The following is a 16,751-nucleotide window of genomic DNA, read 5'->3' on the forward strand; positions in this document are numbered from 1 at the left end:
GACCTTCATGTGTGTCCTGTGACAATGTGGATGCCTACATATACATAAATGTAATATGAATGGAAACCACAAAGGAAGGAGAATTCACAAACATTTTATTTCATATTTTATAAATACTATCAGAGGGTTATAAAAACCTCTTATTCAGCAGTTGGAAACCTAGCAACTCTATATAAAAGCATATAGCATATAAAAGGTTTGAATGGCCACTTGAACAGTAAACTGTAAACTTGAGAAGAATACTAAGTCTAAAAGTCCACTTTTAAAGAACAACGGACAGTTTTTTTTTTGTTGTTGTTTTTTTGTTTTTTCTTTTTCCTTTTTCTTTTTTTTTGGAGCTGGGGACCGGCAAGCACTCTACCACTGAGCCAAATCCCCAACCCCCAACGGACAGTTTTGAACAAAATTAAACACATAACTTCTGTATCATTCAAGAGATAACTAGTAAAGAAGCCTGTGTGAAAATATTCACATCTGCTTTCTTCATAATTACTCTGGAATTGGTCAGAAGCTCTTCAACTATTATGGGTTATAGGTCAGCAATTCCAGATGAAATGTCGTGCCAGGTTTGGTGGCAGTCCCTTCTTAACCCTAGCACTTTTGAGCAGAGGTGGTTGATCTTTGTGAATTCAAGGCTAGCCTAGGCTATGCAACGTGACCATGTCTAAAATAAAACAAGCACGGATGAAGGACTGATGGTTCCCATAGCCCTTTTGATGGCAAAGGCGCTTGATTAGCACTGTAGAAAGGCTGAGCAGTGTGGTTAGGGAACCTAGACTAAGGCAGCTTGGCTGCTGGGATAATGCATGGAGCCAGAGCCACACTGCTGCTTCAGCGCCGTGGTGTTGGCAAGGGCTCAGTGTGCATACATGGGAATATGCAGGCGCCTTGGGAAGAAGCCAGAGGCTTCTCTCCACATGTCCTTTTGTGTTTGAGGATGCGTATCTTTGCATAAAATGTTGTCCTTTAAACTACTTTACTGTTTTAGAAGTGTTGAGATGGAGCGGAGTCTCACCATGTAGCCCACATTGATCTACAATCTTAATAAGGTGGTCTTCCTGCCTTACCCTCCCACAGTGCTGGGATTATAAGTGTGTTCTACTGTGCCTCATTTCAAATTCTCTCTCTCCAAAACCAAGTAAACCATTTAACAGTATAAACCTTAAGTTTTTCTCTTTATCCCCCTATTGCTTAGGTGTTGAAGTGCCATCAAAAGACTCGTTGCCAAAGAAGAGGCCAGTGTATGAAGATAAGAAGAAGAAGAAAACACCACAGCAGCTGGAGAGTAAAGAAGGTCTGTGCATCAATAACCTTGGCCCTAGGCAGGGCCACATGTGTCTTTCCCCATAGCTTCCAACACAAAGCACCATCGTGTGAGCATGCATGTATATAGGATGGTAGGGACAGCCCAGGACCCTGTAGAGCCAAAGGGGCTCTAGTTCTTGGTTTCCTCCCCAGCCCCCAGAACAGCATTTTCCTACTTTAGTCATTTTCATGTGATTCAAATGAGAGGCAACAGAGAAAGTACTTTCGGTGTTAGAGAAGAGGGCTCAGTAGCTAAGAGTGCTTGTTGCTCAGTCATGAGGACCATGAGGATCCTAGCACCCAGGTAAAAAGAGGATAAGTCTTCAAAAAATACTTCAGATTGAAATGTCTGCATTTTATTCCATGAGTAGGTACTGTTACATCTAAAGAACAGAATATAAATTATTTTTCTTCTGGCCCTGTGATTTTTGTATTATGCTTGAGCAGAAAGTGATTTTCTATATAAGAAGTATCAAATGTATCAAGGATTCTCACTATGCTGAATAGGATATGTGAAGAGAAATTACAGACTGCAAAATGTAGCTAATAGCTCTTCTCTCTTACTCCCCTCTTACTCTTTGTTCTTCTCTGCTCTTGCCCCCTTCCCCACCCCACCCCCATTTGCCCATGGCCGGCCGCCTTTCTGCTCCTCTTCTCTTCTCTCATTAAACCTCTCCACATGGGGGAAAATGTGGCTAACATCCTTTCTGCTCCTATTTAGCACTTGAGACTGTGGAAGTCAGTGCCCCTGTGGAAGTTGTGGACCAAGGAGTACCAGAAAAGGAGGAGACACAGCCTTCTGTTGACGCAGGCCAGTACCTCAGGGTTTCATTGTTAGCTAGTGTTCATGATGCAGAAGTAGTTTGGAGCCAGATGAGTTGCAGACTTGAATGTTTCTTCTGGTCTTCTTTTTAGCCCATCTCTTCGTTTCCCCTGGGAAAGTAGCCAGGTGATACTTGAATCCACTTTGTTCTTTGTTAGTAGTGTCAGTAAAGCACCTGCTAGAGACACTGAACGGTTTCAGAATTTCTTTGTTCTTACTATGGGTCAAAAAAATCTCTGAGCCTAAAGTTTTTAACTGTATGGTTTGAAAGCAAATTGGAAATATCTTTAGGTAGAACATTTTTAAGAACCATAAAACATACACTTAGAAGCTTTAGCAGTTTCCTCCCTCCCACTTACTAATCTAAGTGTGTTCAGCTTATTCGTGTGTATGTGATGCACTGTACATATGTATACACAGCCTGCAAAGGCTGGCAACAATTTTTGGCTTTTCTTTTTTTATTTCAGCATTGTTCTAAAAAGTTAAGTCTGATAAGAGTAAGAAGAAAATACTGTGTCGTGTGTGAGTTGAAAGCTTTAAAGAACTGAGTCTGTTTATTCTTCCTTTAAAATTCTAAATATTTTGTTGTTGAGGTTTTTAGTTTAGTTTATTTAAATATAAGATCTGGTTTTAAATTAATATGGCCTATTGGATTAAAACAGTGAAATGTCAAGTCATAGTAACTTACAGCCTGTGAGGTTGTTGGAAAGACAGTTCCAAAGAAAACTGTCAGAAAGTGTCCCATAACTGGATCGTGTCTTTTGTAAAGTGAGTGACATTACTCTTCATGCCCTCTGGGTCTCACATAGCATCTTGTACTTACAGAGGAAGACGAAGAAACTGAAGATGCTGGGCTCGATGACTGGGAAGCTATGGCCAGTGATGAGGAGAGAGAAAAAGGTAACTTGTGAGTACATCAGCGTGCCCACTGCCCACACACGTGTGTTCCTGAGTCACACACATAAGCAGCTTCAGTGCTGTTCTGAGCCGTCCATGCTGTTGACTTGCCATGGGTCCTGGAATGTTGTTGCCTCAATTCTTAATGCTGGGTGGTAGTCCTCACTAATACCGACGAATACATGGTATTTATGATAAACAAAGTGTAGGGTGATGCTGTAATTACTGTAATTTCACTTTTCCTTTTAGTCTCGGTTCTTTTGATATAAATCTATGATGTTAACTTTTATTTTAAAATCAATTTGGTTTTCCTCAAAGAAGGAAATATGATTCACATAGAAGTAGAAGAAAACCCTGAGGAAGAGGAGGAGGAAGAAGAGGATGAAGATGAAGAAGACAGTGAAGATGAGGAAGACGAAGGGGACAGTGAGGGCAGCGATGGGGACGAGGAGGACTACAAGCTATCGGACGAGAAGGACTTGGGGAAAGCTGGAGACACGAAGCCCAACAAAGACGCTAGCTCAGACTCCGAGTATGACTCTGATGACGATCGGACTAAAGAAGAGCGGGCGTACGACAAAGCAAAACGGAGAATTGAGGTATTTGTTTCATGCTGTCTTTGCTGTCTTCCACAGCCCTTTGTGCTCATTAGATTGTGTGGCCAAAGGTTTCCAGTCAGTGCTTTAAGCAAATACTAACATGACTAGTATCTCTCCAGTTTTTGTAATGTTGGATTAAGCTAGGCTTTTGACAGTGTTCTAAACCAGGAGCTTCCCTTTCTTCATAGATAGGATGGGGCCAGCGCCATCAGAGTGTTTTCATATATATCAGATATCAATATCCTGTTGGGTGTTGACTTATAGATGTGTGACATATTGAACATTGATCTTTCAAGGGGCAGATGCTTTCTTGCCTTGCGTGTCAACTGGTTGGTTTAAGCACCTGACCTTAGTTTTTGAAATCTGGAGTGCTGATGAAGCTTCTTTGCTTATTTTTTTCTTTTTGTCTAGTTTTTATTTTCTCATTCCTTTGAAGGCAGGGTTGCTGGTGGTTAGGCCAGCTTTGACTCTCTATTCCTCTACATCTGTCTACATCTGTCTCCTGAGTGCTGGGATTGCGAGCGTACGCCGGCTGTCACAGACCGGTGAAGCCCCTAGTTAGTAAAGTGTATGTGCTGACTTAGCTGTTTACACTTTTCCTGTTTAACACCATCAGCTTCAAGAGACATTTTAAAATTTCTGTCAGTTAAATTTAAAATAATACTTTAAAATGTAGTTGAGGGACTGAAGATGTGACTCTGGTAAAGTGCATGTAGGATGGACTCCCATTCCTGCTCCCTGTGTGAAATCCGGGCTCAGTGGCTCATGCCTGTGGCTCAGTGCTCAATTGGTAGAGCTCACTGGTCAGGCAGCCAGGCACTAGGGAAGTTGAGGCAGGAGGATCAGACATTCCAGGTCGCCTTCACTACATAGTGAGTTTGTCTTGTGTAGTCGGCTAACCAAGGCTGGGGCTATATGTTAAGAGAGTGGAGAAGGGTGCACAGGGAGGGTTTGGAGCAGAATTTAATTTGTGATCCCCCTTCTAGAAACGACGGCTTGAACATGGTAAAAATGTAAATACAGAAAAGCTAAGAGCCCCTATCATCTGTGTGCTTGGACATGTAGACACAGGGAAGACAAAAATTCTAGATAAGGTAAGAAAATACGTGTATTAATATTCCGTGAATAACAGTGGTGCCTCTGCGGCAGGGCGGTCAGTAATTCTGTAAATGAATAAAGGTGACTGGGGAGGAGGCACAGGTGTCTCTGCTCGAAGAGCTTTAGTCTGGGGTCACTAATAAGCCTCGCTGTCTGTAAACAATGAGTCTCATACCAAAACACCCATCTCATTTTGCTGTCTTCTCACAGCTCCGCCACACTCATGTACAAGATGGTGAAGCAGGTGGCATCACACAGCAGATTGGTGCCACAAATGTTCCTCTCGAAGCTATTAATGAACAAACTAAAATGATTAAAAATGTAAGTCACCTTATATGTTATTTGTCTTGTTGACGTAAGAAACACCTCTCACCTCAAAAGGCAATTATTAGTGAGCATGGCCCAGGAACACAGATTCAGATTACCGTGAATTTCAGGTTCCAACATGGTAGCAATTTTATGAAGTTTTTATAGTAATAGAACAGGGTGATAAAGCAATATGCATTTCAGATATGTTGGTAGAAAATGCCAATATGAGAAACTCTTCTGTAAGCCCCAGGCGCGGGCACACGCACCTGCCAAGTGAGCTTTTGCAGATGATGCAGATGACTGTTCTACTCTGCCATTGAATCAGACTGATTTAAACTACTGCAGACTTACATACAACTTCAGCAAAAATGATTTCCTTTTTTCCCTTAAAACTTATTTTTATGTGTGTGGCAGTCTATGGGAGGAGGCTCTAAAGGAGGGTAACTGGGTTCTCTGGAGCTGGTGTTAACCGGTGGTTGTGAGTTACTTGATGTACCTACTGGAATAAAACTTGGATCCTCTAAGACGTACTGAACCATCTTCAGTCTCTACAAAACTTGGATATTAAAGAGAATATTAAACATTTTGCTGTTTGACTCTGTTTTAAGATTATTCCTTCGGAAAAAGGAAGTAACAGTGTTTTCAAGTTTTGGGTAAATTGTTCTGTAAAGAAGCTTTCATTGTTTGACTGCCCTTAAACTCTGCATCTTTCTCTACCATTTCTAGTTTGACAGAGAGAATGTCCGCATTCCAGGGATGCTGATTATTGACACTCCTGGACATGAGTCTTTCAGGTAAGACCAGTTTACTCAACTCACTGAACATTGGGGTTCAGTCATTAACTTTGAATAGTTCCTTGGTATCTACAGTATCATAATTAATCTTTTGATCATCATTGGTTTTATAATGTTTTATGTGATTTCTTGGTGTCTATAGAGGACAAGTTTTATAATTGGAAAGAGCATCATTTCTGTGTAAGAAAGAACTTCTTCATGAATTCCTGTTCTAATTTCTACAGACTGTTACAATGGGAATAATGTTTTCATTTCACTACATTCACACACACACACACACACACACACACACAAACTTGTGGCATTAGCTTATCCCAGGAGGCTCAGTTTTTGTATGTTAGGTGAGTGTCAGGCAAGTTAGAGATAATGGGATCCCTAATACACAGCTGCCTGCACTTCTGCATGCCCTGCACGTTCCCGGTACACCTGAGCTTCCGGGACAGCTGAGGAAGGTCACGTTCATGCCAGCTACAGCCAGAATCCCCTTCTTGTTACCCGAGACAGTGTGTGTAACACCTGTTCACACAGAACTCGAACTGCCCTCGAGTTTTCAATTGAGTCCCCTTTCCTCCTCTACCTGACAGTAGACACTTTCTAGTTAAACATCTTAAAAGTCTGAAATTCAAGAACCAGATCTGTTCTTAGAAGGGTTTGGATCTGGATTTTTGGGTCAAAGATGGCAGTCCTGTGTATCTATCCTAGAGGTGATGCTGTGCACATGTGGGGGATTGTGTGGTCTGCATTGCAGATGCAGTGCTGTTCTATGGAGACCCTATCACTGTAATTTTGCTATCCGTGCCGCTCATGACCAGTCAGTCCCTGCAGAACCAGAGACTGCACTTGTTTTCTTCTCTCTCTTTAGGCTTTACAAAGAAATTAAACCTTTAAATTTAGGAAATATACTAAAAAATTTTCCACTTACTAACAGTTCTTTTTTTTTTTCCTCTGACAGTAACCTGAGAAACAGAGGAAGCTCTCTCTGTGATATTGCCATTTTAGTTGTTGACATTATGCATGGTTTAGAGCCCCAGACAATTGAATCAATCAACATTCTCAAATCCAAAAAATGTCCCTTTATTGTTGCACTTAATAAGGTAAGTGCTCATCTGAAAATACCTTTTTTCTACAATCTGTTTTTATTAAAGCGTGTGTCCTTGTGTGAATTTGTATGCCTGTGAATGCTGGTCTCCAAGGGGTCTGGACTCCCATAGTGCTTGTGAGTGGCCCACATGGCTGCTGGGAACAGAGCGTACATACGTACGTACGTATGTATGTATGTATGTATGTATGTATGTATGTATGTATGTGCCCACTAATATTTTTAATCAGAGAACTATTTGTAGCCAATGGACTAAGCCTAGATACCCATTAGTAGGCAAATGGATAGAGAGAGTATACCTTATGTGCAAAATGGAATATTCATTAATAAGGAGGCGTGACCTAGGGATGTGATTTGATGCTAGAATGCTGTGCAACATAACGAGGCTGAGTTTAGTCAGTGTGGAGGACAGCCACTCTGCCAGTCACCTGAAGAGTGACAAGCTGTCACAGTGGGAATGGATAGAGCTGAGCACCATCCTGTTAGGAGCCAGATTCACAGGAGTGCTACTTTTTTTTTCTCATAAATAGATTCTTGATTTAATTTTTAGAAGGCCAAAATAGGAGGAACTATATAGGAAGAAGAACAGAATCAGGAGAGAGCAGAGACAAGAAGGAAATAGGGGCGGAGAACTTGTTTAATTATATTACCTGTATGAAAATAAGATGCTCATTACTATACAATTAATGTGTTAATTTTAAAACAAGATAGAAATCTAGTGTAGCATGTTGTTTTTCATCTAGTGTAGCATGTTGTTTTAAAAACAACAGCAACCAAGAGGAGCCGTGGGTATTGCTGCTCAGGGCTAAGCTAGCTTCTCTCTGGAGCGCTCAGCTGGCCTAGAGCTGACTTTAATCCTCCTGCCTCTGTGTACAAGTGCCACAATGCCCAGCTTCCATTTTAAGCAATGCTTAGACATTGTTTTTATTTTTATTTTAGGAAAAAATATTTTAATCATTTTGTTTGTCCTTGATCTATTCATTACTTTAAGTGGGGGTTGGGAGAGGATTTTCCAGATCCTTTTGAGTTGCCAGAGGACATTATCTCTGGCTGTTCCAGTGGTCTCCTGGGACCAGCCTCGTGTGGTGCTTCATGTGACTGCTGACTTTGCTCAGCTTGGCGTTCTGCACTGTCAACTCTTTCCTTGTATTCTTACCAATGCCCGTGAGTCTGATAAACTACTGCAGAGGCCGTCCCGTCTCCCGCCGTGCTGCATCACTTGTCTCCTTGTGCACTTTTACTTAGTATGTTATGAGGGTATCTAATTAAGGTGTACAGGACTTATATGACTTCCTGACTTTTATGCCTTTACCCTCAAATCCTCTGTGGCAGTGTGCAGCTACTTCCCTTCCTTAGGAGTGTAGGATGCATCCTTACTGCCTTCTGCCTTGTTTACATTCAAGATGCTGTCTTTGCAGACTGCGCTTGTCTTATCTTGCTCAGAGCACTGATATTTTGCTTTGAGCCTAAGCATCAGACTGGCTGGCATCCGTTGCCCCTGCTGGCACGGTGCCATGTTTGATTTTATGTTATCTCACATGAGCTTGTTTGCTTCTCTCCCACACTTCCCTCTGCTTTACAGCACATGGCAGCTTCTCAGTATTACATCTCACTGTCAGCACTGGAGTGTGAGCTCTTGTTAACAAGAAAATAAAGAAGGGCCAGGACCGTTCCTGCACGTACCCTAGCAGATGTTCTCTCGCTAGTTCCAGCTCCGGCGGGCCATTGGAACCAGTGCTAACTTATCTCAGCAGCTTCATGCTGCCCTCAAGGACTCTCTCACCCAGGCAGTCCGAGAACTGTTCCAGCTTGGCACCTTATCAGGCTGCCCCGCCCTTACTCACAGTTCCCTTGGCTGGTATCCACCACGCCAGGCCTATATATCTCAACTCTGGCAGCCCAGTGTGTCCGGCCACTATTCACTCTCGAACTCAATTAAGTCACCACATGAAAGAACACATCACACAATATCCTCTGATCCAATTGATAAGATATAATTTGTCCATCTAGACAACACAAAATCCTGTATGCACCCATCCCTTAAAAATAGTCATAACAACCTGTAACTATGCATAACTATGTAACTATGAGAAGAATCTTAACGTCTGCCACCAAGTTCTCTCAGCTGCCTTCTTCCTTGCTCTGGCCTCCTCTGCCTCTCTTAAACTTTTCTCCTGCCCATCCTTCCCTCCCGTCCAGTGACAGGCCTTGTTCTATGCTTCACCTGCATAATGGCATCAACCTACAAGCTCTTCCTGTGTGTTTTGCCCCAAGGCTGCGTTAGGTGTAGAGTCAGCTTGTTCACCTGGACTCTGTTCTACATCCCTTTTGAGTTAGTCGCTTCTGTCTTCTTTCCTTTTTGCTTTTGCTCCTTTTTTCCTTATTATAACCCACAGTTTATTACTTGTACTTTAAACGCTCAGGTAAGGCAGTTTTAAGATAGCACAGTGGAGCTGCACAATGGAGCTGCACAGTGGAGCAGTAGAGGTGGCTGAGCAGGCGCTCTTCTTCACAAGACCCAAGTTCAGTTCCCAGCACCTGTGCTGGGCGACTCGGAACACGCTGCAATTCCAGCTGCAGCGGATCTGCGGAAGCCTCTGTTCCTCAGGCCCCTGAGTTCCTGTGCTCACCCTCACACACACACAGAACAGTAAGAATCGCTGTCAAGACTACAGCATCAGACTCCACCCTGGACTCTCACGCCCACACTCCCCACTGAACCTTCTCATGTCTTTTCCAGGACTCCTGTTTCCTGCCAGTATCATTTTGGTTCAGGTCACCCTTAAAAGTGTCTTTTAAGCTTTAAAAAGGATAACCTAACAGTAACAAAATCCTGTTACCTTTCTTTTTTAGTTAAAAAAAAAAAGTGCTACTTCAAAACCCTTCATTCAAGATATTTTCACTTGTTATAGAATTCTACTTTTTTTTCCTTAAATGTTTTCCTTTTTTCCTTCAGTTGCTTTCTGCTTCTATCTTTACCATGTACCTCTACGTAATGATTTTTATATCGCTTGCTTTTAAGACTTTTATTTTTAGAATTTATAGTCTTCATCTAATCTATCTTTATTGGTGATTATTCAGATATTCTCTACTAAATTTATTAATGTCACATGGTAAGCCAACTAAAGTGGAGTGTTTTTCCTCCCCTCCCCCAGTCATGTTTTCCTGTATGCTGTTTCGCTGCTTCTTAATGCTCTGTATTCGAGATCAATAATCTTCTTTTTCCAGCAACATTGGCTTTTAAGCTCATCTCGTGGTTTTCCTTCAGTTCTATAAACTTAAGTCCTTTTTCTTTTTGCCTTTTTGTTAGAACTTTATGTTGAGTACATTTTCAGAAATCATTTGAAAGACCTCAAGTAGCAATTTGATCCTGACAATCATTTTGGACCTGTTCCTCCTTATTGGGTGTTCTCTTAGTAACAGACAAAACTACTTCTTTACCTTGTCAGTGTGGGCTGAGCTCAGGTGACACGCACTGTCATCATTTGGGTGATTAATTCCCTCTCTTATTTTCACACAGAGGGCATGTGAATAAACCAAAATTAGTATTTTTTTTTTCTTTTTTTCGGAGCTGGGGACTAGTATTTTTTTTAAATTGGTGCATAATTGGATAGATTTACAGGGCTCCGTATATTGATACCTGTCTGCAGTTAGCATTTCCTTTACCTGAAATATCCCATAGGTTGACAACTGAGGAAAAATAGTCTCGTATTATTAACTAGTCGGACTTATATTCCTAGATTGAGCAAGGAAACAGTTACTAGGTAATCCTGACTGTGGCACTGCTGTAATTAGTCCTTGCCTCTCTGCTGGTTTACTAACTCACTTTGGAGTTGTGAAAACAGCACATGTCAGTGTTCTCAGGATAGTTCTAGGACCTTCTGTTTGACAGAGAACAGTTTCATTAATCCGCTGGAGGCTGAAATGGCCGCATGCCACCTCAGCAGTTTCTCATGCGAGCATTATTCACACAGCCTCTACAGGGCACCTTCTGTACAGTGAAGTGCCTGAACACTACACTGTGGTGTGTGCAAAATTTCAGGAGCTTATACCCTTTAATGTTGTAGGTTTTTGAAATGTTTCTGATAAATGTTTTCCAGATTGACAGGTTATATGATTGGAAGAAGAGTCCTGATTCGGATGTGGCTGTTACTTTAAAAAAGCAGAAGAAGAATACAAAGGATGAGTTTGAGGAGCGTGCAAAGGCCATTATTGTAGAATTCGCACAACAGGTAGGAGGAGTTTGTTTCTGAAGGACTAGCAGAATGATTCTTTAGTCATCTCTGTACAGGTCACCCCTGTCATTCACATGGATCTGTCCTGTCTCGGTAGGCTGGGTACTTTCCTCACTCTTCTGGTTTTGGTGTTTACTGTTTCCAGGCTGGCGTCAGACTCCAGGGCTCTTGGGTAGTGAGTGGGTGCACAGTTCTTTGCTTGTTCCATTTTTAGCACCAGATACTGGTGTTTCACAGCTCTCTCTGCAGCCTGAGCATTCTCATAAACCGCACTGACTTAGAGACTTATTTCCTTTTTCTCTAAACATCTATATTTCTGGATTGTGTTCATTCAGTTGTTTTTGTTTTAGTGCTGGGCATCAAAGGCGAGTGATTACCTAACTCTGACCTGCAGTGCTTCAGTTCTCTGGGGGTAGTTGTGGAGTTTAAAAATGGCCAGGCATCTGCCTTCAGCTAACAGTGCTCTGTGCTGTTCTTGCTTCTAGGGTTTAAACGCTGCTTTGTTTTATGAGAATAAAGATCCCCGCACTTTTGTGTCCCTGGTACCGACCTCTGCACACACTGGTGATGGCATGGGAAGCCTCATCTACCTTCTTGTGGAATTAACTCAAACTATGTTGAGCAAGAGGCTTGCTCACTGTGAGGAGCTGAGAGCACAAGTCATGGAGGTAATCATCAGGCTTCCTTCCCACTGTACCCCTTCTAGCAGTGGACACATACTGCTCCTGCATTTGGTGATGCGCCATCATCTACATCTCGTTTCTATCCGAAAACAGGTTAAAGCTCTCCCAGGAATGGGCACCACAATAGATGTCATATTGATTAATGGACGTTTGAAGGAAGGGGACACAATCATTGTTCCTGGAGTAGAAGGGCCCATTGTCACTCAGATTCGAGGCCTCCTTTTACCTCCTCCTATGAAGGAATTACGCGTGAAGGTAAGCCAAGATGGCAAGCGTGGACATGGGGCTTCACAACGCTTTTATCTGCAGGCGCCATTCTGTCTTTCTGAGGGCTGCTTGACTTAACACACAGCACACACTTGCCCCTGTCCCTGTCCCTGCAGAAACGGACGTGAGAAGCACTTGAGGTTTATAGTCCACTGTGTGTGTGTGTTGTGCTGCCCTTTCTTATAGGCATGAAAGTGTACACTGCCCTGCCGTGCTGTGGACTTCTTTCTGCACCCTGTGCTAACTTGGGTCTGTTTTTCCAGTGTGCGCATGACACATCCCACTGCTGCCCCAGCAGGAGCTAGATGCTTCAGTCTGTATTGCAGCTCTCAGCTGACGGACATCTGTGCCTGTTCTGTGCCACCGTCCCTTTCAGGACCTTCTGTTGATTGCATTCACCTCAGTGTGGCGTTGTTGACTGCAGTTGGCTCATTCACCTCTGTCAGCGCAGTTTTGTGTTTATTACCTGTTTATCCCTCCCCTTTCATTCTCCCATTTTCCCCCCCAAATTTTATAGTTCTGAATAGTTGTCTTGTTTTACTTTTATGTCATGTCTCATAGTATCTTCTATTTTGACTTATCTTTCCTGTGTTATTTTGAGAAACAAAATACGTTTTAGAATACATATATCAGTGCTACCACTGCTGAGATAAATTCAATGGAAAATACTTTTTCTCTAGAACCAATATGAAAAGCATAAAGAAGTGGAAGCAGCCCAGGGAGTGAAGATTCTTGGAAAAGACCTTGAGAAAACGCTGGCTGGTTTACCTCTCCTAGTGGCCTATAAGGACGACGAAATCCCAGTTCTCAAAGTAAGCTCATTAATTTTTCTTCCAAAGTGGTTTGGACGAGCCAGTTTCTCTCCCAGTGGCCCAGACTAACCTTGAATTCATTTTCCTGCTTTTAGCCTTACATCTTTTTTTTTTTCTTTCTTTTTTGCTACATACATGCATGCACACATAACTGTATAAATAGAACCGCCTGAATGCATTTAGGATACTTGTGTGTATGATCTCAGGGCTGCCCACTTGGTCTGCTTCCTCCTCTCAGCAATTGGTAGTTGGTTGCCTGTAGTTGATTGTCTGTGGGTGGCCCCTTGAGATTGCCCTTCCTCACAATCAAGTCTATTGTATTGGGACTGTTGAGGTCCTGTGTAGGAGCCATACTGTTGAGGTGTCATGCGTGTAACTTCCTGTCATTTATAGGAGGCACAGTCTCACAGCAGACTTCCTTGTCCTCGTATAATCTCTCTACCCTATTCCATTGATGATCTCAGAGCTCAGGTGCAGGCAGGGGTTACGCTATATTCATTGGGCTTCCCGTGTAGTATGTATGTAATGTCATTGTTTGTGTCCTGTTTAGTCAGTCATACTGTTGAAGTATCATGGGCATGACCTGATTGTGTCCCTATAGATGGCCTACAGGCCTATAGGAGGGATGCTCTGACAGAGGATCCAGTTTGATTTTCAGCACCCATGTGGTGACTCACAACACTCTCCAACTCCAGTTCCAGGAATCTCACTCTCCTCTTCCCTCCATGGGCACCAGGCATGCATGTGATGCACATAAGTACATGTAGGCCAAGCTTTCATACTCAGATATGTGTGTATATGGATATATACTTAGTGTATTATACATACTTTCGGTCATTATAACCCATTCCCTGAGGCTTTATTGAACCACCCTCTTGCCCTCTGTCTGTTGTGACTTCCCTCCCCTATTCCCATTTCCCCTTATCTTTTGTCATCTGCACCCTGTTGTTCTCCTTCCCACAGTGTTTTGTTGAGTGGCAGCAGGACATGTTAGGGATGCTCTCTGAAATAGACACCTTTAAAGGTCATCTCCTCTCTTTTTTCAGGAAAGTGGTTTCTTTCAGATTGTTTGTACTATCATGAAGTTGTATAAATTTATATGCCTAATTTTAAATGTACATTTTCCTAATTAGAAAAAACAAACAAAAACCAGGCCAGTAACTGGGAAGCAGCAGTTGTTAAGTATACTTAACACGTGAAGCCCTGGGTTGGATCTCAGCACTGAATAAGGCCAGGCAGAGCAGTGCATGAATGACCCAGTGCTGGCAGGTTGGGGAGTTAGAGCAGAAGCTGTGGCCGTCAGTGGTGCACTGGTAGTTCAAGGTGACCCCGAACTTCAAAAACCATGTTTCAAAAATGGAGAAAAAAGGCCAAAAGCCCTTTAAAATTAAATGGTCCGGAGAGAAGGCTTAGCAGTTAGGAGCGCATTGGATCCTACCTATCCACATCTGCTAGCTCTAGGGGGATCCTATTGCTTCTGGCCTCTGAGAGCATCGCACCCACACGCAGGCACACACTCGTTTTTGGTATGTTTGTTTCAGCTTTGCATTAAGTCTCTATGTAACTCAGCCTGGCCTTAGACCAGCTGGCCTAGATCCAAGCTGGTCTTGAACTTGTGATTTTCTTGCTTTAACCTTCTATGTGCTGAGGGTATGCCAATGGCTATTTTTATTTCGGATCCCTTAATACAAAGAACTTAAAGGGAATATTAATTTGGTATCAGTAGTCATTTTAAAGCCTGTTTGTCTGATGGGAAGACCAGTCGGCCCATATCCAGTGAAAAGAAGGCTCTAGTCATAGCTTATTCACTTGTCAACCAGAATGAGAGCTGTTGCTTGCTGCAGGCCTGTGAGTAAGCCACCACCGGGTCATGTCACTGGAGAATGTACTAACTTAGGCCAGGCCTGAGTGTGAGTGCATCTGTTTCTTCCCAGTCATCTACTCTCTTTACCAAGTGCTGTAGAGATCTGGCAGATTTCTACTAGCTTAAGGCAGAGAGATGGAATGGGTTTCTCTTAGAGCAGACAACAGTGCCCCAATTCCATGCTTTCAGGTGGGTGAAAGCTATCACTGGGGTGAAGGTAAAGATGTACTTTGTCACATTTGATGTCTTCAAGGATGAATTGATCCATGAGTTAAAGCAGACACTGAATGCTATCAAATTGGAAGAAAAAGGAGTTTATGTTCAGGCATCTACACTGGGCTCTTTGGAAGCTCTTCTTGAATTTCTGAAAACATCAGAGGTGCCAGTAAGTAGCTACCCAGTAAGCATGTGGTGGTCATGGTGGGCTGCTAGGTACCCATGCATGCAGGCAAACCTGGACACTCTTTTACAGTATGCGGGAATTAACATTGGCCCAGTCCACAAGAAGGATGTTATGAAGGCTTCGGTGATGCTGGAACATGATCCGCAGTAAGTACTCTGTGTGTGAACATTGCCTCCAGCCTGTTCAGTGTGACTCTATTCTCATTGAGTGATCTTTGGTGTTCCTGTGTTTCAGGTATGCAGTAATTTTGGCCTTTGATGTAAGAATCGAACGGGATGCGCAAGAGATGGCTGATAGTTTGGGAGTTAGAATCTTTAGTGCAGAAATTATTTATCATTTATTTGATGCCTTTACAAAATACAGACAAGACTACAAGAAACAAAAACAAGAAGAATTTAAGTAAGTTGGTGTTTTTATTTATTTTGATAAGAATGCAGACAGCAAAAGTATAGTTCCCAGTTTCTGTGTTCTGAAATAGTATGTTGTGACCAGGAGCAAGCAGTATGCTGTCTGGGACAAACATTCCTCTGTGTGTGTTTTCACAATAAGAGGGTGGTGGTGGGGGAGAAATACCAGGTCCTCTCTGGAGCCTTTTAACTTCAATTTTTTTTTCAATTTGGAGGGTTTAGGTGACTTTGTGTAAACTAGAAAACATGCTAGAGAAGTGTGAGGGAGACAGGGCCACTCTTCTATAGACGACGCCTGTACCCGTGCTACCTGAGGAGTCTGCAGGGCTTCAACTAGGCTTCCTCCTCCTGGGCCTGTCAGGTCTCCATCCTTGAGAGAGGGAGGCACCACGAGTGTGTGAGTAGAGCTCCCAGAAGCAGAGGATGGACTGTGCTTGGGGAAGCAGACTGAGTAGTCACAGTGCAGCACATACAGCAATGGGGCCACACTGGAGAAGTAGCAGAGCTTTCAGGTACAGGAGTAACATCCTAGGCTGCAGGGCAGGTTGAGCTTTTATGGGTCTACATGCCATGGTTACACTGCCTAGGGTTGCCTAGGGGACAGTAACTCAGGACAGAACCTAAATTGTCCTAATGCACTTCCAGCATGTGAATAACAAGGAATGGGAAACACCAGGACTATGATGAGGAATATATAGATGGATGACTACACGTGTGACTGGCATGGCAGCAAGTTCTTACCCATGTTCTAACCTCCAGGACATGGTTAGCAAAATGTTACCTTTAGGGGCAAGGCACCATCATTTAGTTTGAGCATAAAAATGTTCCTTGAGGTAGCTTTGAACTGGGTTAGAGCTCTGTGACATTCATCAACTTGCCACCCATCTGCATTGGCGATTTTGTGACCTTGCATGTTCAAGTTTGTGACCTTGAGGTTTCTTTTGCTTTCCTTTTACTTTCAGGCACATAGCAGTATTTCCCTGCAAGATGAAGATTCTCCCTCAGTACATTTTCAATTCTCGAGATCCAATAGTAATAGGGGTCACTGTGGAGGCTGGTCAAGTGAAACAAGGAACACCTATGTGTGTTCCAAGCAAAAATGTAAGTTCTTATCTCAAGCAAGCAGGGGGTCAGCCTTTGTCTAACTGTTGATGGT

General features: G+C 42.8%; 1 protein-coding gene across 1 annotated transcript in view; it reads left to right on the top strand.

Annotated features, from left to right (window-relative positions):
* Positions 1-16,751, top strand: part of Eif5b (eukaryotic translation initiation factor 5B) — a 53,677-nt gene that overhangs the window by 35,424 nt on the left and 1,502 nt on the right. Inside the window, exons 7-22 of the mRNA XM_032900968.1 lie at positions 1,196-1,294; positions 2,027-2,116; positions 2,954-3,028; positions 3,344-3,624; positions 4,611-4,718; positions 4,933-5,043; positions 5,758-5,825; positions 6,778-6,919; positions 11,025-11,156; positions 11,645-11,827; positions 11,936-12,097; positions 12,790-12,921; positions 15,039-15,170; positions 15,258-15,334; positions 15,423-15,587; positions 16,558-16,696. Of these exons, the coding sequence (XP_032756859.1) occupies positions 1,196-1,294; positions 2,027-2,116; positions 2,954-3,028; positions 3,344-3,624; positions 4,611-4,718; positions 4,933-5,043; positions 5,758-5,825; positions 6,778-6,919; positions 11,025-11,156; positions 11,645-11,827; positions 11,936-12,097; positions 12,790-12,921; positions 15,039-15,170; positions 15,258-15,334; positions 15,423-15,587; positions 16,558-16,696 (2,096 nt within the window). The remainder of the gene's footprint in view (positions 1-1,195; positions 1,295-2,026; positions 2,117-2,953; positions 3,029-3,343; positions 3,625-4,610; positions 4,719-4,932; positions 5,044-5,757; positions 5,826-6,777; positions 6,920-11,024; positions 11,157-11,644; positions 11,828-11,935; positions 12,098-12,789; positions 12,922-15,038; positions 15,171-15,257; positions 15,335-15,422; positions 15,588-16,557; positions 16,697-16,751) is intronic.

Source organism: Rattus rattus, chromosome 4 (genome assembly GCF_011064425.1).
Source record: "Rattus rattus isolate New Zealand chromosome 4, Rrattus_CSIRO_v1, whole genome shotgun sequence".
NCBI lineage: Eukaryota > Metazoa > Chordata > Mammalia > Rodentia > Muridae > Rattus > Rattus rattus.